The 25,182-nt window shown below is 44.0% G+C and overlaps 1 protein-coding gene across 1 annotated transcript in view; it reads left to right on the top strand.

Moving 5' to 3' along the window:
* ALDH1L1 (aldehyde dehydrogenase 1 family member L1) overlaps positions 1 to 25,182 on the top strand; it is a 72,430-nt gene that overhangs the window by 35,443 nt on the left and 11,805 nt on the right. Inside the window, 9 exon segments of the mRNA XM_006911431.2 lie at positions 4,654 to 4,801; positions 6,106 to 6,225; positions 7,441 to 7,568; positions 11,387 to 11,537; positions 12,567 to 12,637; positions 16,499 to 16,604; positions 18,316 to 18,356; positions 18,358 to 18,395; positions 23,776 to 23,869. Coding sequence (XP_006911493.1) covers positions 4,654 to 4,801; positions 6,106 to 6,225; positions 7,441 to 7,568; positions 11,387 to 11,537; positions 12,567 to 12,637; positions 16,499 to 16,604; positions 18,316 to 18,356; positions 18,358 to 18,395; positions 23,776 to 23,869 — 897 coding nt within the window.

Here is a 25,182-nt window from a genome sequence, read left to right as displayed (position 1 = left end):
CTTTTCTTTCTTTTCTTTCTTTTCTTTCTTTCTTTTCTTTCTTGTCTGATTACCATGACTAGGATTTCCAATATTATATTGAATAATAGTTGTGAAAGATAAGCATCCTTGTCTTGTTCCGTATTTTAGAGGAAAAGCTTTTAGCTTTTCACCATTGAGTATGATGTTAGCTGTAGGTTTGTCATATATAGCCTTTATTATGTTAAGGTAAGTTCCCCATATACCCACTTTGTTGAGAGTTTTTATCACAAATAACTGTTGAATTTTGTCAAATGCTTTTTCTGCATCTCCTGAGATGATAATATGTTTTTATCCTTGGTTTTGTTGATGGATGTGGTGTATCACATTGATTTGTGGATACTGAACCATCCTTGCACCCCTGGGATAAAGCCCACTTAATCATGATGTATAATTTTTTAAATGTATTGCTGAATTCAGTTTGTTAATATTTTATTGAGAATTTTTGCACCTTTAGCCAGACTCATCAAGAAAAAAGAGAGAGGACCCAAATAAATAAAATCAAAAATTCAAGAGGAGACATTACAACCAACACCACAGAAGTGAACAATTATATGCCAACAAATTGGATAGACTAGAAGAAATGGATAAATTTCTAGAAACATGCAACTTTCCAAGACTGAACAAGGAAGAAATAGAAAATCTAAACAGACTGACTACTAGCAATGAAATTAAATCAATAACAAAAATCAAAACTCCAAAAAAAACAAAAGTTCAGGACTAGATAACTTCATAGGTGAATGCTATCTAACATTTAAAGAATTAATACCAAAAAATTGAAGAGACAAGGAATACTTCTAACTTCATTCTACAAAGCCAGCATACTCTGATACCAAAAGCAAAGACACTTGTAAAAAAGAAAAGAAAGGGAAAAAAAGAAAATTACAGGTCTATTTCATTTATTTCTGCTCTAATCTTTATGGTTTGTTTTTTTTCTGCTAGCTTTAGGTTTAGGTTGCTAAACTTATTTTCTTTTTCTAATTACATAGCATACAGTTAGGGTATTGATTTGAAATCTTTCTTCTTTTATAATGTATGCATTTACAGTTATAAATTTTTCTCTCAGCACTACTTTTGTTGTGATCCATAATATTTCTTATGTTGTGTTTTTGTTTTTCTTTGACTAATGGTATTTTCTAGTTTCCATGTGATTTTTTTCTTTCTCCCATTGATTATTTAAGAATGTGTTATTTAATTTGCACATATTTGTGATTTTTTTTTTCAATTTTCCTTCTGCTCTTGATTTCTAGTTTCATTCCTCTGTGGTCGAAAGATACTTTATAATATTTTAATGTTTTAAAACTCATTAAGACTTATTGTATGGCTAATAAATGGTTTACCCTGGAGAATGTCTCATGTGCACTTCAGAAGAATGTGAATTCTGCTCTTTTTGGGTGGAGTGCTCTGTATATGTGCAATTGGTTTGTAGTGCTTTTCAAGCCCTCTACTTCCTTATTTATCTTCTTTATGGTTCTATTTATTATTGAAAGTTGGGTATTTACATTTCTAACTATTATTGTAAAATGCATATTTCTCTCTTTAATTCTATCAATTTTTGCTTTATTTATTATGGGGCTGTGTTTTTAGGTACATATATGTTCATTTGAAGTTTATTTTGTAGCCACCTCAACTCTTTTTTGGTTGTTATTTGCATGGAATATCTTTTCCATTTTTGTACTTTCAACCTTTTAATGTAATTATGTTTAAAGCGAATCTCTTGTAGCGTATGGATCAATGCTGTTTTTTATTAATTCTTTCAATCTATGTTTTTAATAGGAAAGTTTAATCTATTTTCATTTAACCAGATTACTAATAAAGAAAGATTTACTTCTTCCACTTATCTATTTGGTTTTTGTGTGTCTTACATACTTTTTATCCTTCAATTTCTCCATTACTGCTTCTTCTTTTGGTAGCATACAACTTTGATTTCCTTCTTATTTCTTTTTAGTTATTTCTTAGTTATTACCTTAGAGATTATAATTAACATCTTAAAGCTATAATAATCTAGTTTCAATAACACCAACTTAGTTTCAATAATGTACAAACACGAATTCTAAACATCTCTGTCTTCCCCCTACCCCTTTATATTGTTATTGTCACAGGTTATATCTTTACACATTGTATACCCATTAATATAGAGATTAACTTATTGTTTTATGCATTTGCCTATTATATCACATAAGAAAAAGAGAGAACTTATATACTATACCAAAATTATAATACTACTAACTTTCATATTTGCCTACATAGTTACTTTTACAGTATTCTTTATTTTTTCTTATGGTTTTGAGTTACTCTTTAGTGTTCTTCATTTTAGCCTGAAAGACTTTCTTTAATATTTCTTGTATGGCAGATCTACAAGTAATGAACTCTCTCTGTTTTTTGTTTTTTGGTTTTTTTTTTTTTTTTTAATCTAGAAATGTCTTAATGTCTCCTCCATTAATTCTTGGCTGATTTTTTTTTTCTTTCAGGACTTTTTATCCCTCTACCTTCTGGCCTTCATGTTATTTGAGGAGAAATCAGCTTTTAATCTTATTGAATTATTGTATGTGATGAGTCACTTCTTTCTTGATGTTTTCCCAATTTTTTCTTTGCATTTCAGTGAAGATGTATAAAGTGTCTCAGTGTGATTCTCTCTGAGTTTATCCTGCTAGGAAGTCTTTGAGCTTCTTGAACATGTATATTCATATGTTTTCTCAGATTTGGGAATTTTTTAACCATTACTTCTTAAAATATTTTTTCTGCCACTCTCTAACTCTCTTCTCCTCTGGAGCTTTCAATAATGCGTATGTTGATATGTTTTATGGTATTCCTGCACGTCCTTCAGGCTCTATTCATTTTTATTCATTCTTTTTTCTTTTGGTTCCTCATACTGGATAATTTTAAGTTCACTGGTTCTTTTTTCTGCCACCTTATTGAACATATTTCATTGAACATATTTAAAACAGCTGATTTAACATCTTTGACTAACAATTTCAATATCTGTTCTTCCTCAGGGATGATTTTTTTTCAAATTCCCCCATGAATGGGCTATACTTTCCAGTTTTTATATTTTTGAATTTTTTTTGTTTAAAACTGGACATTTTTAATGTTATATTATGGGACTTCTGAAAATCTAATTCTTTCACTCCTGAGGATTTGCAAAATCTTGCTTTCTGAGGGCTAGAGCCAACTATTTGTGACTTTTCTAAACTTTTTTTTTTTTTTTACTACAAAATATGTATTTCTTGTTGCATGTAGTATTTGATGTTTCTCTTCTGTTATCTCTGTGGTCAGCCAGTGGCCTAACAAGGATTTTCTTAAATGTCTGACTCCCAAAAGAGAAGAAAAGTACTGCTTTTTTAAATCTCCTAGAAGCTGCTTCAGTCTGTGGGGGTTAAAACAATGACTGCCAGACTTTGCGCTAGCTCCTCGGTGATCAAAAGCAGCATCAGCACTTAGAACACATAGTCCTGATTTACAAAGGACAAAGTCATTATTGCCCACCCTGGCTCCAGCAAGCTGCAACCAAGAATGTAGCCTGCTGCCTCCGCTACTTCCTGCCACAGAGAGAGGGATAAGAGATGGCAGCCAATACCTTACTGAAAGGCTGAAATTCACTGAAATATACTGATGTTTACCAGCCTCCTCATCATGCTCTCCCCTGGATACTGCAAATGTTCCACTAACTCTGGAGTTCCAAAGCATTTGATTTAGACAGTTCCTACCAGTTCAATAGTTATTTAGGTGGCGGGGGGCGGGCGGGGGGGTGGATTTTGGGAGCTTTCTACTCTGTCATCTTGTTTATAAATAAGCTTCTATTTCTCTTGGGTAAATACCTAAGAGTGAAATGGGAAGTATATGTTTAAATTTTAAGAAACTGCCAAACTGCTTTACAAAGTGGTGTGCAAAGTATCATTTTACAATCCCACCTGCAGTGTATGAAAGTTCAGTACTTTACATCTTTACCAGTAATTGGTATGGTCAGGCTTTTTAGTTTTAAATATTCTAATGAGTATGTAGCCATATCTTGTCGTTTTAATTTGCATTTCCCTAATGACTAACAATGTTGAGCATCTTTTCATATGCTCATTTGCCATCCATATTTCTTCTTTGATGAAACATCTGTTTGATCTTTTGACCATTTTTACTCAGATTGTTTCTTTTCTTAGTGTTGACTTTTGAGAATTCTTTATAGATTCTGAATAAAAGTTCTTTATCAGGTTCATAATTTGGAAATATTTCTCCCAATCTATGGCTTGTCTTTTCATTTTCAAACAGTATCTTTAGAAGGTTATTATTAATTTTCTATTATTATTATTAATAGTTGGTTTATCTCATTTCTTATCACAAAATAGTAGTGGAGATATTATTATTCTCATTTTACAGGTGAAGAAACTAAGACTCAGAGGAGTTAGTCACTTGCCCAAAGTCACAAGTTATTAAGTGGTGGACCAGAACTCGAAACTAGGGCCTTCTGAGTCCATGGATTGGTAGCTTAACCCCAGTTCTAGACTAACACTCATACTTTGGGAGCTAGGATGAAGATCTCTTCTGGATAAATGTGTTTGGCACCACCACCTCTGTCAGTAGAACAATGTAGGGGTCTGCCAAGCCTCTTCCCATGCTCCCACTTTTCTATCTCCTTTCCTCCAGACTGGTGGAGGAAATGAAGGAGCTATGTGATGGACTGGAATTAGAAAATGAAGACATTTACATGGCAACCACCTTCATGGACTTTATCCAACTGTTAGTAAGAAAGCTGCGAGGGGACGACAGAAAAAGTGAATGCATCATCGACTATGTGAGTTCTGGGCCCCTCCATGTGAGCATGGCCCTGCAGACACCTAATGCATCCACATCTATGTATCAGAAATGACACATAGAGAAAAACATGGATGTACAGGAAGGCAGGATGCCCAAGAGCCCACCCTAGTGTCCCAAACTTTTCCTGGCAACTCTGGATAGCTTGAGGGCGCCAGGGCAGTAGGGCAAACTCAACTGAGGAAATTCCTGTCTAAGACTCAATATATGGGACAAGTTCTGAGTCCCAAGATATGAGACCAGGGTATTAAGAAGAGGCTTTTTTTCAGAGCACGTCTCTCCCTCTTTTTCCTTTGGTGGATTTTTCCAGCAGTGGCTGCATGTCTACTGTGCCTCCAGCCCCTGCCAGATAACCCTGCTGGGACTCTAGTTCCTTTGAGTAGCCTTAGCCCCTCGTTACGGTACCAACACCTCCTCCATTTGTCCTTATAATTTAGTGATGGCAGTGGCTTCCTGCTGTTGCTGATCTCTAGGTTGACTCATGGCTTCTCAGCTCTTCCATCACCTATATAACCAATTCTCTGCATTAAATTATTTTTGTTGAAATGCAAGAGAGAAAGGAATTGGAATGTTTTCCCAATAAGGAGAACAAATGTTCCTATACGATCAACTTGTATTATAGAAGGGTGATGAAGTAATTGCAACTCTGTTTTTTAAAGAAACTCTTTGAAAATATCCCCAGGTTATCTTGGTAGGCTACCAACTCCCAAGGAATTAGCTTTGGTAGTTTTATTGGCTGATAGTTTGAAACAAATGAAGAAAATATAGGTCATCAGGATAGACCGCAAGTTGGCCTTGTGTTTGTGGACAAATGACTGATGAATGGGGTTTCAGGATGGGAGTGGCATCCCAGAGTCTCTTGCATTCAGCATGGAGTTGCAGATCTACAAGAGAAGTGAGCGATGAGGCTTGTGTCATGTCTTACATGACAGCTTACAAGGGCCTGTCCACTTACTTCCCATGCATGGAAGCAAAGCAACCAGCCTGAGGTCACATAGCGGATAAGTAGTAGAACTGGGACTCCAACCCAGATAGTCTGGCCTCAGAGTCTGTGCTCTTCATTTCTTCTTACCACTCAGCTCCTCAGACTGCCCACATAATAGCCTCCGTGTGTGTGTGTGTGTGTGTGTGTGTGTGTGTGTGTGTGTGTGTGTGCGTGCGCGCGCCAGTGGTTGTCTATCCATCTGTGTTTTCTTTGTCTCTACATGAGTTTGAACCAGTCACTGATGCCCATTTTCGAAGCATCCACATTATGTCTAAAGCCTGTGATACCTTCCTTCCCAGGTGGAAAAGGCAATAAACAAGCTGATCGTCCAGATGCCCCACCAGCTCTTCATTGGGGGAATGTTTGTGGATGCTGAGGATGCCAAAACCTATGGGACCATCAACCCAACAGATGGAAGTGTGAGTGCAGGCCCAGCACCCTCTTCTCTCCTTCACCCATGGCCTGTTCTCCTATCTACTCCCCCACCTCCCTCCATCTGGCCTCTAGGGGTCCTGGCCCAGGGGCCTGTGCTTGGACACAAAAGGATTGAAATTAGTCTCCAATCCTCCCTACAAGAATGGCATAGAGGGAAACATGGTGAGAAGAGATTAGAGGGGAGGCAAGAGAAATCTAAAAGATCTTGAGCCTGCTTCAGAGGCTGGGAATAGAATTAAAACCACTCAAGGAAGAAAAGATCATTCCCTTCCACTCCACACTTCAACAATGATCCCAGTGTTGGCCTTACTTTCTCAAATATTTGTATAGCCCAATATCAGGAAATTCTTTCTTGAATCCTGTTTGTCAGACTTTCTTGACTGTGACCCTCTTACATCATGACCCATACACACGTGCATCCTCACACACATACATATCTGGGACAACACTTACTCTTACAGGTATGTACTGATCATTTTCTGTCCTGTCCCATCTTATAGCATCGCTCCAATCTCTCAGAAAACAGCACACTCAAAATGGTTCATTTGATGGGAGTTTAAGGAAATTGCTCCACAAAAGGATAGACAAGGTGTGGGGACGCAGACAATGTGCAGTGCCCTCAGGCAGGAACATCAGGAGATGTTATCACCTCAAAGCCAGTTTGGAGACTTGGGAGAAAGGCTGTGTGGACAGGGCTACCCAGCAGATGCTATTCGTGGTGACCAGCAAAGAAGCGTAGTCCTCAGTCCTCTCACCTCCCTCTCCCACCTGCACCCAGGCCTGTGTTATGGTGCAGATAGGTACCCTCAAGGCATGCAACGAGGAGAGGGGACAGATCTAGTCATCTCCAATGTCTAGCCCATTCCACTTAACAAATAAAGCCTTTTCCTGGGACTCACTAAATGAATGGGTCTCTGCTCTTGGCCTGAAAATGCTAAGCTGACCCTCAGCTTTGTAGGTTCATCTTGAGTCTATTGCTCTATGTGAGTTCAGTAGGAAGGTAAAGAGAAGGTCCTTGGTATGTAGAAACACAAATAGACCTTTCCCAGGCCTCATTTTCTTCTCATTGGATCCTCCCAGTGCTCTTCCATTGGCAGACCATCCCCTCTGAGCCCATCCAGGTGACCAGGGGAGTGGGCAGGCAGTGTGTCTGTGTCCACAGAGCACAGGGAGGGCTTCATAGCTCTGCTCCACCACAGGTCATCTGCCAGGTGTCCCTGGCCCAGATCAGTGACGTTGACAAGGCAGTGGCTGCTGCCAAGGATGCCTTTGAGAATGGATTGTGGGGGAAGATCAGCGCACGGGACCGGGGCCGGCTCCTGTATAGGTGAGAGCCCCACACCCACCTGTCATCCACCACCACCTTCAGCTCAAGATGCCTAGGTCTTATCAGGAGGAGTTGGGGTCCTAGACAGGTCACAGAGGCCTGAGGCTCAGAAAAGGTTACTCAGAGGAAGTGACTCGAGAGACAGGAGGGATCTTACCAGATACAAGTGGCCTTAGAGGAAAGATATCCTGATGGAGAGGACATGTGAGCAAAGATGTGGAGGTATAAAAGTGAGGGAGAGCTTCAAATGGGAGCCACAAACTGGCAAAGCTAATAACTGGTCCTGGAAGGCCCAGAGAGGCACAGTGCTTATCTGGACTGACCTAGGCCCAAAGAAGGATTGGGGCCCATTCTCCATTCTCACATTTCCTTTTTTTTTTTCTTTCTTTTTTTTTTAAGTCAAGGCAAAAGGGGCCCTCTCTCCTTAGCTCCAATCAGAAGTCTTACGGAAGGACTTGGGATTGCTTCAACTTATGACCACAGGGTGGGAGTGAGGCCTAGAAGAGGCGTGCTACTCTCCTAGAATCAGGTGGTCCCAGTGGAGACAGAGCAGTCACCCGCAAAGAAGTGAGAAAGGTGCTGAGAAGATGAACCGAGCAGTAGCCAACAGCCTGATGAGCCAGTTCCAGGAACCTGGCTTTGATACTCCAGGTTCTAGAAAGCTCTCAGGTTTGGAGCCTGGTGATAATGCAATCCAAGCATGCTTGTCATCCAGCGGGAGAGCCCCCACCTTGGCCATGCAGTTGGAATACCTTTAGTTTCTATTGCAGAGGTCAGAAACACCAGGGAAACTCCCACAGAAAGGAAGTAGAGAGAGAGAGAGAGTCTGCATGGTTTGCAAAATGGAATAGAGATGGCAGGTTTTCAGACAGGTGAGAGTTTTAAAGATTGGGTATGCCCAGCCTGCCGTATCTTTAGTTTCAAGACTCCTTGGAGAACCCATCAGTTTTAGGAAGCCATTGACCTAGAGCCTCTGGAGATCAGTCAGAGCTGTGAAATGTACATGTCCAGGCTGATGGTAGTGAGCCGCTGGCCCTGAAACAGAGACCCCTGTGGTAGATAGCGCTGGCCCAGAAGAAACTGTCCTTCCTTCAAGATGCTTTCCTACCATCTGGTGGCACATGTAATAACCCACTAACCACAGAGATAGTAAGGGAGTGGTGCCCTACACAGCTCTAAGTGGAGACCTAGACTGGGTGGACAGACATCTCAAGGCCTGAGAGCTCCTAGTGATGTGGTCCCTGCCCCAAGCAGCCTCCCAGTACCTACAGAGGCAGTGTGCCAATGGCTACCCCAAGAGGGGGCAGGATAGGATTTCTCAGAGAAATGGCCACAGAGCATCCCTGGTTCAACGAGGCAAGTAGGACCACCATGGACATTATGGAATATAGAATACATTACAGGAATGAAACATGAAATTGTGGGAGAAGCTGGAAAGACAGATCCAGAAGGAAGAGTTAGAGAAAGTCATTAGCCAGCCCTTCCAAACCCATGGGGGACAAGATAGAGCCTGTTTGGGAATCTGGGCAATAAGCCATACCTAGTTGCCAGAGTGGGACCCCAAAGGCCCAGTGAAGGTATATAGGGGAAGCTGCCATCCTGTGCTCGGGTCCACTGCCAAGGGTCTGGTGGTAGCCTGGGCTGCTGTTGGTCAGAGGTTGGGTCTCTGGGAGGCAGAGGTGCAGCATCACCAAGTTGACAGTAGAACAACCCTGCATACCTCCAAACCAGTGTGCTCAGGTGACAGTTCCTTTAGTAAGTGTGTCCTAGGTATTGGATTTATGATTCATTCATTTCACATGTGGCATCATCTAGGAATTTTAGGGGTTGGAGGGATTTGGGGATTATCCAGTAAAAAGTAACGTCCATGAGAGGCAGAAACTCACAACAGGCTTTATTGGGATTGTGGATGGGGAAGTCCCCAAAGCAGGAGACCCTTCAGAGACTCCGGACCCTCCAGGGGGTGTGTCACTACTCAGAATTGGGAGGAGCAAGGGAACCCTCGAGGAACAGGGGAGATCAGAGAAGGGGCTGCCATGTCCAGGTGATGTTGCTCAGTAACACAATGGGAGTCTGGGTCAGAGGGCTCCAGAAGTCAGGGCTATAACTGCACAACCCGTCTCAGCAGTGTTAACAGCAGTCAGTGAGGTTCTGCAGGGATGCAAAGTAGGCAGGCTGTAAATGGCTAAAATATACTGGTTTGGGCGATTTTAAAAATAATTGGATATATAAAAAATGGGCACCAGTGGGCTTTCGAGCTAACAGATCTCAGCCTACAGTGAAGACATAAATAACCTAAATGCTAGGCCAATACACAGATGCTATCTTTGGCTAATATGTAATATAGATTTATATCTTTGGCCTATCTGTCCTTGTAGTGGATGGAACCCTAGTCCTTGAAATGCCTCAACATAGTGTTTTCAATATTTGTTCTATAATTTTTCTCAAAAAGTGATTTAAACCTTTGCTTTTCTTACCTAGAGAATGACTTCAGCACTGTTTCTGAGGTGACAATGTGGCTCTGCCACTAATTTGTTGTACTTGTTTAGTTCACAGTTTTATTCACCAACCTTTCATGTCATGCTGCCCATGTGTCCATTGGGGAACAGGAGACCATATGCTGTCCCTGCTCTCACATGAGAGGCAATAATACTGAAATACTCATCTATGTGAATATCAGTGACAGTTGGGTGAGGTTTGAAAAAAGGAAAGGATATTGTTCAGAACACTGCAGGGAGATGGGATTGCTTTGGAGTGGTAGGATTATGGTTGGCTTCCCAGAAGTTCTGATAGAAGTGCAAAAGATTGAGAGGGGAAACTGGAGTACAGGAAGAGCATTCCAAGCCCATGTGTGCAACGCGGCTCCCACAGGTCCCAGGCAGGAGGCATGACTTACCTGAGCACCTGAAAGAGGCCAATGTAGGGAGGAGGAAGGCAGTAGGTGCCATGACCCCAGGAGAAAATGAGCAGGGCCTTGGATCTGGTCATTCAGGCATAGGGCTGGAGCTGCATCCTGATTGTGGTGGGGGACTAGAGGTGTATGCAGGAGGACTGAAACAGACTTGGGAGTATTAGGGCCTTGCTGCTGGCCATATGCAGAAAAGAGCAGAGTGGGAACGGATCAGCATGTTTGTCTCTGGGCTGAAGCTTCCCATGTGCAAGACTGAGGGCTGCTTTCGATCAGTGGTCTCCACCTTCCCCTGTCCACCCTGCCTCCTGAGTGCATGAAACCCTCACATCATGGAGGGGGTATTGTTCTAACTTTCAGGCTGCCCACAGCAGAGTCATGGGAGGACAATAGGATGATGGAGTGCTCAGACTCCAGGAGGGCTGTGTAGAGATGCCTTCCCTTGAATATCTCCTGTCATCCTTCCCTCTCCATCCCTGGAGATGTCAGCCCCAGGAGCATCTTCCACTGGACTGGCTGGTGCTCAAAGCTGGGCAGGTTTCCCAAATGGTGGAGGCCGTCTAGAGACAGAGAGGGTGGCCTCTGGGATGGTGACCTCGTTACAGAGGCAGGCAGCCTCTTCTGCAGGATCATGTATGAGGGTTATTATAAAGTCGTTAATCCATCCATATTTCATGGAAGAAAGAAAGGGAGAGAGAGAGATGGAGAGAGGGACAGAGGGCATCAATCCTCACACTCACCACACCAAAGCAAACGTTACTGTTCCATCTCACAGGTGAGGAAACTGAGGTCAGCACATCTGAGTGTGCAGGACAGGGCCCACAACTCCTTGAAGAAGGACCTTAAAAAAGCAGGCCAGCCTGTACCAGGCCTGAGCCCATCTCCCTTTCTTCCCCCATGCCTTGGCCAGGTTGGCAGATCTCATGGAACAACATCAGGAGGAGCTGGCCACCATTGAGGCTCTGGATGCGGGTGCCATCTACACCCTGGCCCTGAAGACCCATGTGGGCATGTCCATCCAGACTTTCCGCTACTTTGCTGGATGGTGCGACAAGATTCAGGTGGGGCCTGGGCTCTTGCTTACTTCATGAGAGCTCAAAGAGGCAAGCCAGGGCTGGCAGGAAACCAAGGGCAGCACATTACTCTGAATGCTGTATAACATGGCTGCAGGCCTCCGGTGTCTCCGTCAGGTCTAGGCTCCATGTCTCATCTCCTCTCCATGAGGCTGAGGAGTGAGGGCAATGAGGAGGTGGGATGCCACAACTGAGTGCCTAAGACAACACCATTTATTAGCTCCCAGTTCTGTAGGTGAGAAGTCCGGGTGAGCTCCACTGGGTTCTATGCCAGGGCCTTTCAAGCTCAATATCAAGGTGTGGCCAAGCTGGACCTTATCTGGAAGGTCTGGGAGAGAACCTACTTCTGAGCCCATTCAGGTTTTGGCAAGTTCAGTTCCTGTGGTGGCAGGACTGAGGGCCTCGGTCCTTGCTGACTGCTGGCCAGGACTGCTCTCAGCTCCTGCAGACATCTCTCTGGAGAGATCGCTCCGCGACCCTCCATTCCCCCATCTCTCTGACTCTCTTCTGCCACTAACTGGAGAAAACTCTTTGCTTTTATGGAGCCCTGTGGTCATGCTAGACCTTATATTATATTAACGTCCTAAGGTCAGCAATGCCATGCTACATCATCACAGGAGGGACAGCTAGCCATATACCAGGTCCCAGAGATCAGGGCGTCATCTTCGGGGCTATTATCAGAGGTTTGCCTGCTATAGGCAGTGATGGGTCACCCCTTCCCCAGAGAGACCCATGGCTATGAGGCTCACAGTGTCTAGGCTCTGAACTTCCTGTCCTTTCCAGAGGGCTATAGGCAATGAGGGAGGAAAGCTGCCCATTCCACCTGTATCTGAACTCAGATGTCCTTGTTATACATAATCTGGGAGGTTTGGGTCTCCTACCCAAATGGGTAGTGGAGGCATCAGGATGCAGATAAGATCCAGCTCTTTCCTAGGTCCCAGGGGCAGCCTGGCTGCCCAGAGGGAAGGGGTAAAGAACTGGAGCCTCTGCTATTGACACTCCCCATGCTTCTTCCAGGGCTCCACCATCCCCATCAACCAGGCCAGACCTAACCGAAACTTGACCTTGACCAAGAAGGAGCCAGTTGGGTGAGTCACAGCACAGGGTGGAGAGAGGCCACATCCTAGGCATTGTTCACACAACACGCTGTGTGGAGCACTGATATCATCCCATTTTATGTATTTATTGAATAACTATTTATTTGCCAACTGCTGTGTGTCAGACATTTCAGGGGTTGAAGATACAACAATGATCAAAACTGATGAAAATTCCTATTCTCAAGATAAAAACAGCTTCCACTTTCACAGTACCTTTTTTGTGCCAGGCACTATTTTAACGACTTTATAAATATAATTTTATGTAATCCCACAATAACCCTTATTAGGGTTATGGTGTAAAACAGAGTATGCATTAAAAATTTTTATCTGAAAAGAGTATAATGACCAATGTGCATAAGAATGAAGGACTCCTACATAGTCTCAAGGAACAGAAAAACCAACAGAGAAACAATTGCTCAGTGAAAGGAGGAAGACAAGTGTCTGGTCGGCATAGACAAAACTAGCAACTAAGAAAATGATTTAAACCCAGCAGCAGGAGGCTCTGCCTCTCTATCAGATGGCCCAAAGGCCCAGAGAGAGAAAAGGGCAGTGGGGAGGGAGGGGCGGGCACGGAGCTGGGTCCACCTCTATGAAAGACAACTTGGCAATGACCGTTCAGTACCCACATGTCCTCACGCCCCCAAAGCACAACCGTGGTGACTCACTGACACAGGCACACAAGAACAGCCCAAGAGTGCTGACAGCAGCTGTGCTGGGACCCTGACAGCACAGCCAATGCTGTGCTCTGTGCTGTCCCCAATAGGGAACGGCATCGTGTGGCTGTGTAGGCAGTGCAGTGGCGCTATAGGCACAACACAGAAACAGCTCCTGGAGAAACCACTGTTACATGAGGAAAGCAAGCTGAGGAATGGCGTCTAAAAACGTCCCACACTGTCCTGTCCTGTGGTCTATCTTCACTAGGCATGTGCATGGGTACACAGGGAATGGTCTGGCCAGGGGTGACTTCAGGAGGGAGGAGAGTCACCTGGGATAGAGGCCCCACCTCGGTCAGCACCCTGTGGTCATTTCTACCTGCTCTATACCCCCAACAAAGTGGGGACACCGTGGTCCACCAGCAGAGACCTCACATCCCCGTGGATGGTGGTCAAAGGCCCTCAGCTTCATTGGGAATATTGGAGTGTTTCATAAAGAGAATGTGCTGAAATGTCACTTGGGTCAATAAAAATAAGTACAGATGGACAAATCAGGTCCTGAAGGACTTGATGGTAAGGGAGGTTCCTGTTGCAAGAGTGGGCTGTAGAGGAGAGTGAGTTGTGGATACAGGAAAATTTCTCCTTTAGGCCACAGGGTGGGGTGAGGCTAAGCAGAGGTTCCCCAAGCCAGGCCAGGCCGGGCTGCTTAAGCTATGGGGAGAAGAGAATTGTCTACCTGGTGCTGAGAAAAAGCAAAGGGCAGCTCTTTCTGATGTTCAGAAAATATTAGAAAATTTATGAGTCCATCTCACTGCTTCTCTCAGCATCCTCCAATGGCTCCCAGTGTACCTGAAATGAAATTAAACTCCTGACTTTGGCTGAATGCTTGATGGGTCCTGGTGCCCCTGATCCCACCCTCTCACTGCCTTTAGCCATGCTGGCCTCCTCATGGACCCTGGGCCCTCTACACCCATGCTACCCTCTGAGTATTCGCACTGACCCCTCCCTTGTCTCCAACCCCTCAGCTGCTGGTCATCCCGGTGTCAGCTGTTACCTCCTCTTCAACAGCAGTGCACCAAGTTGGCCTACTCTCTAGTCTGTAGTCTCGTTTTATTCTCTGTGTGATGCATGCCATCTAAACTGATGCTGCTATACTCCCAGGGCATACACAGAACATTCCAAAAATGTCTGCAGAAGGAAAAGGGAGTGGCTTCAACCAATGTTCACCAACTAACTTCCCTGACCAGTGCCCCAGTGACCCCTGGAGTGAGGCCAGAGCCACCTCACCCCTCCCCCAGCTGCACACCGGCCCAACCTCTCCTGGGACCAGTGTGCCCTCTTTACTGAGTGCCATCATTCAGGCACACTTGACAAAAGGTTTGGGCAGGTAGGAGTCACCCCATTGCAGAACCCAGAGAAGTGGAGCACAACAAGGCAGTAGCTGGAGGGGGAGCCAAAGCCATGAGGTTTCCCAATAAGAAAGACCATCAGGAATAGACTAGGCACAGGGTTTAATGAAAGAGCGTTCTCACGGCAGCTTGGCCAGGGATGTACTCATTCTGTCCCTGTGTCCCATGCCCCTGCTGGCTTTGACCTCATGCCAAGTCTGCTCTACAGACCCCCAGTTCCAGGGGCTGCAGCCTTTCCCCTATATTGGCAAGTGTAGGAGTTTGTTCAGGCTGCAATAACAAAAAACTGGGAGGCTCAAATAACACATTTGTTGTCTTAGCATTCTGGGGATAGAAGTCCTAGATCAAGGTATCTTCTAAGGCCATAAGGAAGAATCTGCTCCAGGCCTCTCCCCTAGCTTCTGGTGGTTCTCTGGCAATCTTTGGCGTTGCCTGACTCTGTCTTCATGTTCATATATGGCATTCTCTTCATAAGGAGAGCAGTCATATTGGGTTAGGCACCCACCCTACCTCAATAAGACCTGATCTTAACTAATTTTATCTGCCATGACTTTATTTCCAAATAGGATTACATCTGAGGTTCTGGAATTAGGACTTCAGAATATGAATTTGGGGGAGCGGGCACAATTCAGCCTATGGCAGTGGGACTTACTTCTCTGAAGTCTTTTCTTCTTTAGAGCCCCCCACAACCCAGCCCTCTCTCTCCCTGGTGACCTCACCACTTCCCTGGGACCACTCACTCTGGTCCCTCTACCTGTCTTATCCCTTTGAGTCTGCTCGGTGTACATGGCATGGGGAAGTGACTTTCCTAACTCCCCGATATGACCCAGGATGGTGTGAGGATTCCCCAAGCTGGCTTCTGCGCCCTCCCGGACCCCACCTCATTCCCACTCTGCCTGCCTGTGCTTCTGTGGCTCCTCACTGCTTGTCCTGCCCTTTCAGCCTTTGTACACACTCTCCCACTACCCAGGCTAAACAGTTACCTTTTAGAAAGCATTCTCTGTTAGCGATGGTGGTCATGAAGAGGATGATGGTGATTATGAAAACAACAGTCAAGTAATCAGTGTGGGGCTCTTGCATGTACTAGCTCCTCTAATTGTCGGAGAGGTGCTGTTATCACCTCACTTTACAGTGGACAGAGGAAGGCAAAGCCACATGCCTGCTGGGACCACAGGTGTCATCATTAGGTCCCCCTGGGACTGTAGGGCAGCCTCTCTTCCATGGAGACACTGCCTAGACAGAAGCTTTCTTCTGGATACCATTTCTTAATGCAAAGCAGGCAAATCTTATCAGACCTCCCAGGCTGACTCCATGCTTCTCCTCTCCACAGGTCTGAGCCCTGTCCTCACACCCATAAGGACCCTCTCCCACATCTTCCTGGACCACTCATCCCTACCCCACATCTCCCCAGCCTGCTATGTGACCCCAGGCCCTCTCCCAGGCCATGCCAGCTGCCAGGTTCTTACCCATGCCTTCCTGCTGTCACTTCCCCTGTTGTCTTATGCCAAACCCTACCAAACTGGTCTCATAGCTCCCATCAGAAAACTGTCCAGTGTCCCATGCCATCATGCCCTTCCTGGAAGAGGGGTTCCTGCCAAACTGGATGCACTGCCCTATCAGGGCCTAGAAAGACAGGCAGGAACTGCCTTTAGCAGGAAGTTTGGTGCCATACCTGGAAACCTGGCTCTGGAATGGATAGCAGGCTTGGGAGAGAGAAAAAAAGCTGGTAGGTCCACTGTGGGTACCCAGGCTGAGAAGAGAGATGAAGGCCTGCTTCTTTTGTATGGCAGGGTCTGTGGCATTGTCATCCCCTGGAACTATCCCCTGATGATGCTCTCCTGGAAGACAGCTGCCTGCCTGGCTGCTGGGAACACAGTGGTGATCAAGCCTGCCCAGGTGGGTTTGAGCAGGACCTGTGGGCTATAGAGGGTATGGAGAAGCACTCTGTAAAGGAAGAGGCAGGTGGCCCATGATCCCTTCACTCACATGAGTCCTGGTTTCTCCTCAAGAGAGGAAAGGTACTGCCGAAGAGGGCTAGGCTGCTGTGCGCCTGCTCACAGTGGGCAGAGGTAGCATGCAGTAGGGCCAGAGACATTCATAAGCAGACTTTGTGTTCTTTCTTAGCCGAATCAGGATAAACTGTATTTGTGTTTCTAGCTGCCTGGTGAGCAGAGTTAGGGATTTCTCCACAGATGCCAACACTCCAGACAGATTTTGGGGAAAGGAAACTCTTCTTGGTGCCTCTGGCCCAAGTCCTGAGCTCTGAGACAGCCTGCAACGGTCTGTTTAAAGCTGGTGCCATGGTCTCCTATTTGGCTTCAGAGATCAAAGTCCTAGAGGGAAGTGGAGTGAGCAGTGAGATCTGAGCATCTGCCACCCCAACCCCTCACAGAGGGGGAATAGAAGTGGGACATCAGGCTTGCTCATGCAGGCCAGGAGGGCATGAGCAGGGTCCCCCAGGGGTGAGGACACCCCCTCTCCCATGAGCCTGAACTTCTTCATCTGTGCATTGACAATAACAGCTCCTCCCTAGCCTGCCTCCAGGGAAGTTAGGAACTGAAGATGAGATGCTGTAGCATGTGGCTCTGACAGTGCCCAGGAGGCTTCCCACTCCCGTTTCTTTGGGGCAATTTCGCCCTGAAGCTATTAACAAACACAGTAATAAAAAAAAAAAACAACTAACAATTATGATCGACTAGAGTTATAGTGCCTAGAGTTAGGAGTTCCTTGAACATTTTAACATACATAACAAATTAATAGTAATTTACATATATTTGCTTATCTAAGCATCACAATGATCCCCTGAGATGACCCTTAACCTCCCTTTTTTCATGGGGGCGGGGTTACTGACAGGTCAAGGCAATTGTCCCTCCACTAGCCCATTGCCCTTAGGAACACCCAGACCTTACTCTCAGGGCCAGGGCTCCATAGATTTGGCCCCTTAGCCTGGCAGTGGGTGAGGCACAACCTTACCTTGTCGAGGAAAGTTACCTGGGCCAGGAATTTATTCCTTCTTCCTCCAGAAGAGGCCAGTTGCTACCTGGTTAAGGGCAGGGTACGGCCTCCAGCAGTGGGGCTGGATCCTGAAGCATTATCCTCACAGCTAGAACCTAGAGTACTAGGCCCTCCCTGGGCTGAGATGCTGCCAGAGTCTAATATGGACAGCTAAGGCAGCACCACAACCAGAGGAGGAGGCTAGTTTTTCTAAGGGAGTAGGGAATAAATGTGCCTTGCAGCCTTCTGAGTATGAGGCCCTACTGCTCAGTCCTTAGACTGCATTCCCCGAGGACTCAGTATAAACAGCGAAGAAGGAATGAATGTGCAGGAAGGGGCCCAGGCCTGGCTGAGGGGCTGGGACTCTGCCAGGAAAAGGTGCTAGAAAGGTACCTGAGGTTAGCTGGCCCTTTTATTCTTGGCTCCCAGTTGGAGCTGTGGGGGAAGTTGGCTGGCTTGGTGGTATCCTCTACAGTGAGGCATGAAGATGGCTTCCCTGAGGTCTTCCTGCCTTGGCTGCCCCTCCCTGCTTGCTACCTAGGCTGCTGAGGGAAGATGGCAGAACTCCACTTCCCAATCTCTTCCAACCCAGTCTTCTTTCTTGCCTCCTTAGGTGACCCCACTTACAGCTTTGAAGTTTGCAGAGTTGACATTGCTTTCCTAAGGGTGTGATTAACATCCTTCCAGGATCTGGTAAGGGTTATGGACAGGAACATGGGCATCTGGGGAAGCCAGGGCTGTAGGCAGCCAGAGGTGTACTTGGTCAGAACAGGGCCTACTGCAAGATGTGCCCTGGAAAGTGGAGCAAGCCAATGCAGAGCCAGTGGGATGGCAGCCTGATGGTGGCAGAGGAGGTCATTCTATGGTTTCTGATGAGAAGTCAACTGTTAATTTTATATATGATGAGTCATTTTTCTTTTGCTGCTTTCATATTTTTCTCTTTACCTTTCAACATTTTTATTATGATTATCTGGATGTGTATCTCTACATTTATTTTACATAGAATTCATTAAGTTTCATGGATATATAGATTAATGCTTTTCATCAAATTTGGGGAGTTTTCAGCTATTATTTGTTTTAATATTTTTTTCTGCTTCTTTTCTTTCTCCTCTCCTTCTGATACTCCCATTATAAATATGTTGCTGTGTATAATGGTATTCTGCTTTTCTCTGAGGCTCTCTTTATTTATTTTTTTTTCATTCTTTTTTCTCTCCCTTCTTTAGATTGCATTATCTCTATCCTTAAGTTCATATACTTCTAGTTTTATTATGTTATAATCAGATAATATCACCTGTGTATTAACTTGCTGGGGCTACCATAACAAAATACCACAAACTAAGTGACTTAACAATAGAAATTCAGTCTCACAGTCTTGGAGACTAGAAATCTGAGATTAAGGTGTTGGCAGGACTATGATCCTTTTAAATGCTCTGGGGAAAAATCCTTCCCTTGCCTTTTGCTAGCTTATAGAAGCATCACCTTGATGTCTACCTTGATCTTTACATGGCATTTTTTCCTGTGTAGTATCATACAGAATAGTTTCAGTGCCCTAAAAACTCTCTGTGTGTTACTTAGTCATTTCTCCCTTCCCCCTTCCCTAACTCCTGGCAACCACTGATCTTCTCACTGTCTCCAAGTTTTGCCTTTTCCAGAATATGATATAGTTGGAATCATACAATATGTAGCCTTTTCAGACTGGCCTCTTTCACTTAGTAATAGGCATTTAAGTTTCTCCCTTTTTTTTTTTTTTTTTTTTTGTGGCTTGATAGCTCACTTCTTATTAGTGCTGGATAATATTTCATTGTCTAGATGTACCACAGTTTATTTATCCATTCACATACTGAAGGTCATCTTGGTTGCTTCTGAATTTTGGCAATTACAAATAAAACTGCTAAAAACATCTGTATACAAGGTTTTATGTAGACACAACTTTTCAGCTCATTTGGTTAAATACTAAGGTGCGTGGTTGCTGAACTGTATGTTGAGTGTCTTGGTTTTGTAAAAAACTGCCAAACTTTATTCCACAGTGGTTATTCTATTTTGCATTCTCACCAACAATAAATGAGAGTTCTTTTTGTTCCACACTCTTGTTAGTAGTTACTATCATCAGTGTTTTGGATTTTAGCCATTCTCATACATGTATAGTGGTACCTAATTGTTTTAATTTGCATTTCCCTGATGGCATATGATGTGGAGATCTTTTCATATGTTTATTTGCCAACTATATATATATTCCTTTTTTTATTTTTATTTTATTAGTTTCAAGTATATACAGTACATTGGTTAGACATAGTTTATAAAATGATCCCCTTAATTGCTCTTTCTTTCTTCTGGCTCTCCACCTAGCTATTACATTAATGCTAACTGCATTCCCTATGCCATGCTCCCCCTCCCATGATCATCTATCAACTACTGATTTCTACTTCTTTAACCCTTCACCTCATTCTCTCGGCCCTCCAACTCCCCTCCTCTCTGGCCATCCCCAGATTGTCCTCTATATTTGTGAGTCTGTTTTTGATCATTTTGTTCTTTTTGTTCCTTAGATTCTGCATGTAAGTAAAATCATATGGTATTTATCTTTCTCTGTCTGATTTATTGCACTCAGCATAATAACCTCTAGGTCTACCATGTTGTCACAAATGGTAGGATTTTGTTTTCTTTAATAGCTGAGTAATACTCCATTGTATATATAAATCATAACTTCTTTATTCAGTTGTCTGTTAATGGGCATTTAGGTTGCATCCATATCTTGGCTATTGTAAATTGTGCTGCCATGAACATAAGGGTGCTGCCATGAACATAAGGTCTTTGGCTATTGTAAATTGTGCTGCCATAAACATAAGGTCTTTATGAATTCTTTCATTTTTAATTTTTTGAGAAACCCCCAGATTGTTTTTCATACCAGCTGTACCAATTTCCAATCCCAGCAACAATGTATGAGTGTTCCCTTTTCTCCATAACCCTGTCAACATTTATTCTTTTTTATTGATGACATTTTGACATTCGTAAAGCTAATATTTCAACGGGGCTTTAATTTGCATTTCTCTGATGATTAGTGAATTTGAGCATCTTTTCATATGTCTATTGGCCATCTGTATTTCCTCTTTGGAGAAATATCTGTTCAGGTCTTCTGCCCATTTTCTAATTGGATTGTTTGTTTTTGTTGTTGAGTTATATGAGTTCTTTATATATTTTGAATATTAACCTCTTATCAGATATATCATAAGTGAATATCTTCTCCTATTCAGCCAGTTGTCTTTTTGTTTTGTTGATGGTTCCTTTTGCTGTACAAGAAGTTTTTCATTTGATGCAGTCCCATTTGTTTACTTTTTTCTTTTGTTTCCCTTGCCTGAGGAGATATATCCAAAAAGAAATTACTGTTAGCAATATCAGAGAGTTTACTATCTATGTTTTCTTCTAGAATTTTTATGGTTTTGGGTCTTACAGCCGTATATATTCTTAAATGAGGTGTCTTTTGCCCATTTTTTAATTGGGTACTTGATTTTCTTATTGTTGAGTTTTTTTGTTTTTTTTGTTTTTTTAAATTTTTTTAGGTGAAGCAACCCTTGGTTGACCTCACACATTGTAAGGACCTTGTCAGCTTACAATCCCTTATTTTTTATTTTTTATACCTACAGCACTTGGTCTTCCTAGGTGGTCTCCCATCCAAATACTAACCAGGCCTGACCTTGATCAAACGGAATCAGGCTTGTTCAGGGTGGCATGGCCATAGACTTATTGTTGAGTTCTAAGGGTTCTTTCTGTATTTTGAATACCAGTCCTTTATCAGATGTGTCTTTTCAAATATTTTCTTCCCAAAACAAAGATTTTTTTCTTTTTTAACTGAGATTGGTGGAATGGACTTAGTATCAAAATTACTGGTAGAGCTTTAAATATATATAAAGAGAGGATGCAAGTGTTTCACTCCAAATCTTCCAAACTGGAACCTTCATGGGTGCATCTTGGCACACACAGTTTTACAAGCTCAGAGGCAGGGGAGCAGTGAAGAAGGAGGAACCGGGTGGGTGAAGGAGCCCAGGACTGAGCAATTGATGAGTTGGGGAAGGGATGTGCCAAGAACAACTCTCAGGTTCTTGGCTTAAATAACTGGCTACAAGGAGAGGTTAATTATTGAAATAGACAACCCAAAGGAGGAGCAGGTCTGGGGAAAGATTAAGAGTTCTGTTTCACATATATTGAATTTGAGAGAGTGTGAGATATCCAAGTGCAGGTGCTGAGCAGGCAGAGGAGTGATAAATGGATCTGTATCCCAGGGGAGCTTGACTTGGAGATATATATTGAGATGATGATGTGCCTAAGATGGCATTTGAAGAGGTGAGTCAGGGTGTAAATTGAAAAGCGCACGAGAGGACTCAGCTGAAATGATGTGAATCGAGAAGAACAGAAGAGGTCTGGGGATGGAGCCAGAAGCACTGGGTATTTTAAGGTTGGGTAGAAGGAGAGCAAAGTGGGTGGGAAAAGAGCAATCAGAGAAGTAGGAGGCAAATTAGGAGAACAGAGAGTCCGAAGCCAAAGGGGGAAAGACACTTAAGCAGTGAGAGATTACTTTGAGTTTTGAGAGAGATGACCATGAAGCTTCATTGAAAAGGAGATTATAGGGGTGAAAAAGAATTAGCCACACTAGGGGGCCAAATGTGTGCAGGGCTTGCAGTGAAGTGAGAAGGCCATGAAGTAAAGGTTGGGTCGGGTACAAGCATTCCAAAAAAGTGAAGCAGCGAATGCTTGTGCTCTGCATGACTGGGTCCTTCGCACCTGGGCCCTCCATGACTGGGGCCTTCCTCTTCAGGCTGCATCCCCAAGGAAGGGTAGTTGGAGTCTGTGATGCTTGAGGACCACCACCCCCATAGCCAGTCCAGGAAATCCTTGGGTCTCTGCTGGAGACCCTGGAAGAGCTGGATGTCTGGGTGCCTGCGTCCTTTGTGTCTGCCTTGATAGGTTGAAAGCCACATGCAGACTTTACTAGTTTGCTTGAGCTATCATAACAAAGTACCACAGAGTCGGGAGTTGGGGGACTTAAACAACAGACATTTGTTTCTCACAGTTCTAAAGGCCATAAGTCCAAGCTCAAAGTGTGTTTCCTTCTGATGCCTCTCTCCCAGCTTCCAGATGGCCATCTTCTTCCTGTGTCCTCACAGAACCTTTCCTCTACATGTGTCTGTCTAATATGCTCATCTTATAAGGACAACAATCAGATTAGTTTAGAGATAATGACATCAATTGGATTGGATAATGTTTTCGTTTTACCTTAATTACCTCTTTAAAAATCCCGTCTCCAAATACAGTCACATCTGAGATACTGGAGGTCAGGGCTTCAACATATGTGTTCAACAGTGGGACAAAGGTGTAACGGCCACCGTAATGAGAAGGTATCCTAAGACTGGAAGACGAAGGAGGCAACTCCATAGAATATAACAGAATTTATTATAGGGTAATTTATTTACAGGAAGATTGGATCAGAGTGGAAGACACAATCTAGCAATTCTGTGCATATTATCCTCCACTCTCAGACCCCTGTTACAGTTCTTTTTTTATAGTATAACTTGGATACTAATGACTGACAGGACAAAGGGACAAAGAATGCAGTAGCACCAGGGTGGTCTTGTGATAGATGATTGTTTATCATTGATACTATTACTAGTTTGATATTTATCTCGATTGTCATTCTCTTCAGCTCTTACTAACAAAAATGTCTATGGCTACATTTTAGGGAACACAGATAATCACCAACTAGCAAGCTTTGATATATTTACTAAGTACAATGAGGTTTGTCAAAGATCATAGCATGAAACAAAAATTAAATGAAATCAAGGATGCAGAGATAGAGTGGGTTCGGTTCACATCTACATCTATACAAGGTGGATTTTGAGGGGATACAATTCTGCCCTTAACAGGGAGCAAGGCCCAGTGAGCCCCAGGAGCTGAGGGTACTAAGCAAGCAGAACACAGCCCAGAGCTCTGGCCTCAGGGTGGACATGTGAGGGGTAACGGGGCTCATGCTTCCCCACTCCAGCACTGAGGCCACCCTCATTCCCCTATCTACTCCCCTCCACAGGTTCATTGATCGGTCAGAGACTCTCAGACCATCCCGATGTGCGGAAAATTGGGTTCACAGGCTCTACAGAGGTGGGAAAGCACATCATGAAAAGGTAGGTGGTTAGGGTGTATGAGAGAGGCCACTGTTGCCAAAGAAGCTGTGGCTCTTGTCACAGTGTCTGGACATAGACAGTGCTGTGTGTGAGCTCAATTCTTCTTCTCAAGCCTCTGTGTGTGCGGCAGTTCCTGGAGGCTGGATTAATGCAGGTTGTGATTCCAAGCCATTGGTAAGGCCAGAGGTGGCTGCCCTGTGGAGCTCACTTGGACCAAAGAGGTGCTGGAGCCACGTGTGGCTGTTGACCTCTTGGAATAGAGCTGCTCTGTATTGAGACATGCTGTGAGTGTAAAATACACAACAGATATTCAAACCTAGCACACAAAGTAAAGTATTTCATTAATAATTTTTATATTGATTACAAATTGAAATGATAATATTTTTTGATTTATTGGGTTAAATTAAATATATTAAAATTAATTTCACCAGTTTCTCTTTAGTTGTTCTGTTTTTGTTTTTGTTTTTGTTTTTTTTAATGTGCCTACTAAAAATCAGCCATTACATATGTGGCTAGTATTAAAGCCTTCATTCTATTCTAGTGGACGACACTGGTTTAGGACATCCTTTAATCTCTTGTTCCTTGGAGTTTGGCCTCAACCCAACTGAGGTTATGTTCCACACTCTGTCATTAATGTACAATATGATCTTGGTCAAGCCCTGACATTTCCAGGCCTTAGTTTCCCACCAGTTCAACAAAGGTAATTTCCAGGTTTAGTGATTCTGGTCTGCCTAGCTGATAAGCTTAGGGAGGTAGACAAGGTCTGATCCCAGAGCAGCAGCTCGTAGCCCGGGCTGCCCCAAAACAACCACTGGATACCTAAAGCCCACCTGAATTTTTGGAGTGGGTTTTAGGTATCGACTCTTTGAGTGATGGGTGAAAATAGAAAGCGGCTGAGGGTTCTTCTGAGAACCACTGCCTAGCAGGATCTCTAAGGTCACATGACCACCCATTTCTGTCTTTGCCCCTAGTGTCTTGTATGTAGGGAGTCCAGCTACGGCATCACAATTCCACAGGGAGAAAGGCTTCTCATATTAAAACATTATTTCCTTATCGTAGCTCCTAATACAGAACAATGTTCTTTCTCCCTGGGACACTTCTGTGGCACACAAGGTAGGGTTCATACCCCTCAGCCCTTTACCTGCCCTCCGTGAACCAGCTGTGTTCCCCTTCTCAAATGGGCACCAGGCTTGTGCTAATTACACTGGTTTCATTGATACCCACTTTTGGGTCAGCAGCCACAGCCAATGTGACTGACAGATTATATCTTTAGGATCAGTAGAGGCTGATGTCGCAGCTTGTAAGTGTACCAG

The sequence above is a fragment of the Pteropus alecto genome, unplaced genomic scaffold (genome assembly GCF_000325575.1).
Source record: "Pteropus alecto unplaced genomic scaffold, ASM32557v1 scaffold124, whole genome shotgun sequence".
Lineage (NCBI taxonomy): Eukaryota > Metazoa > Chordata > Mammalia > Chiroptera > Pteropodidae > Pteropus > Pteropus alecto.
Note: the sequence above shows the minus strand (reverse complement) of the source record. Positions and strands in the feature narration are given on the sequence as shown.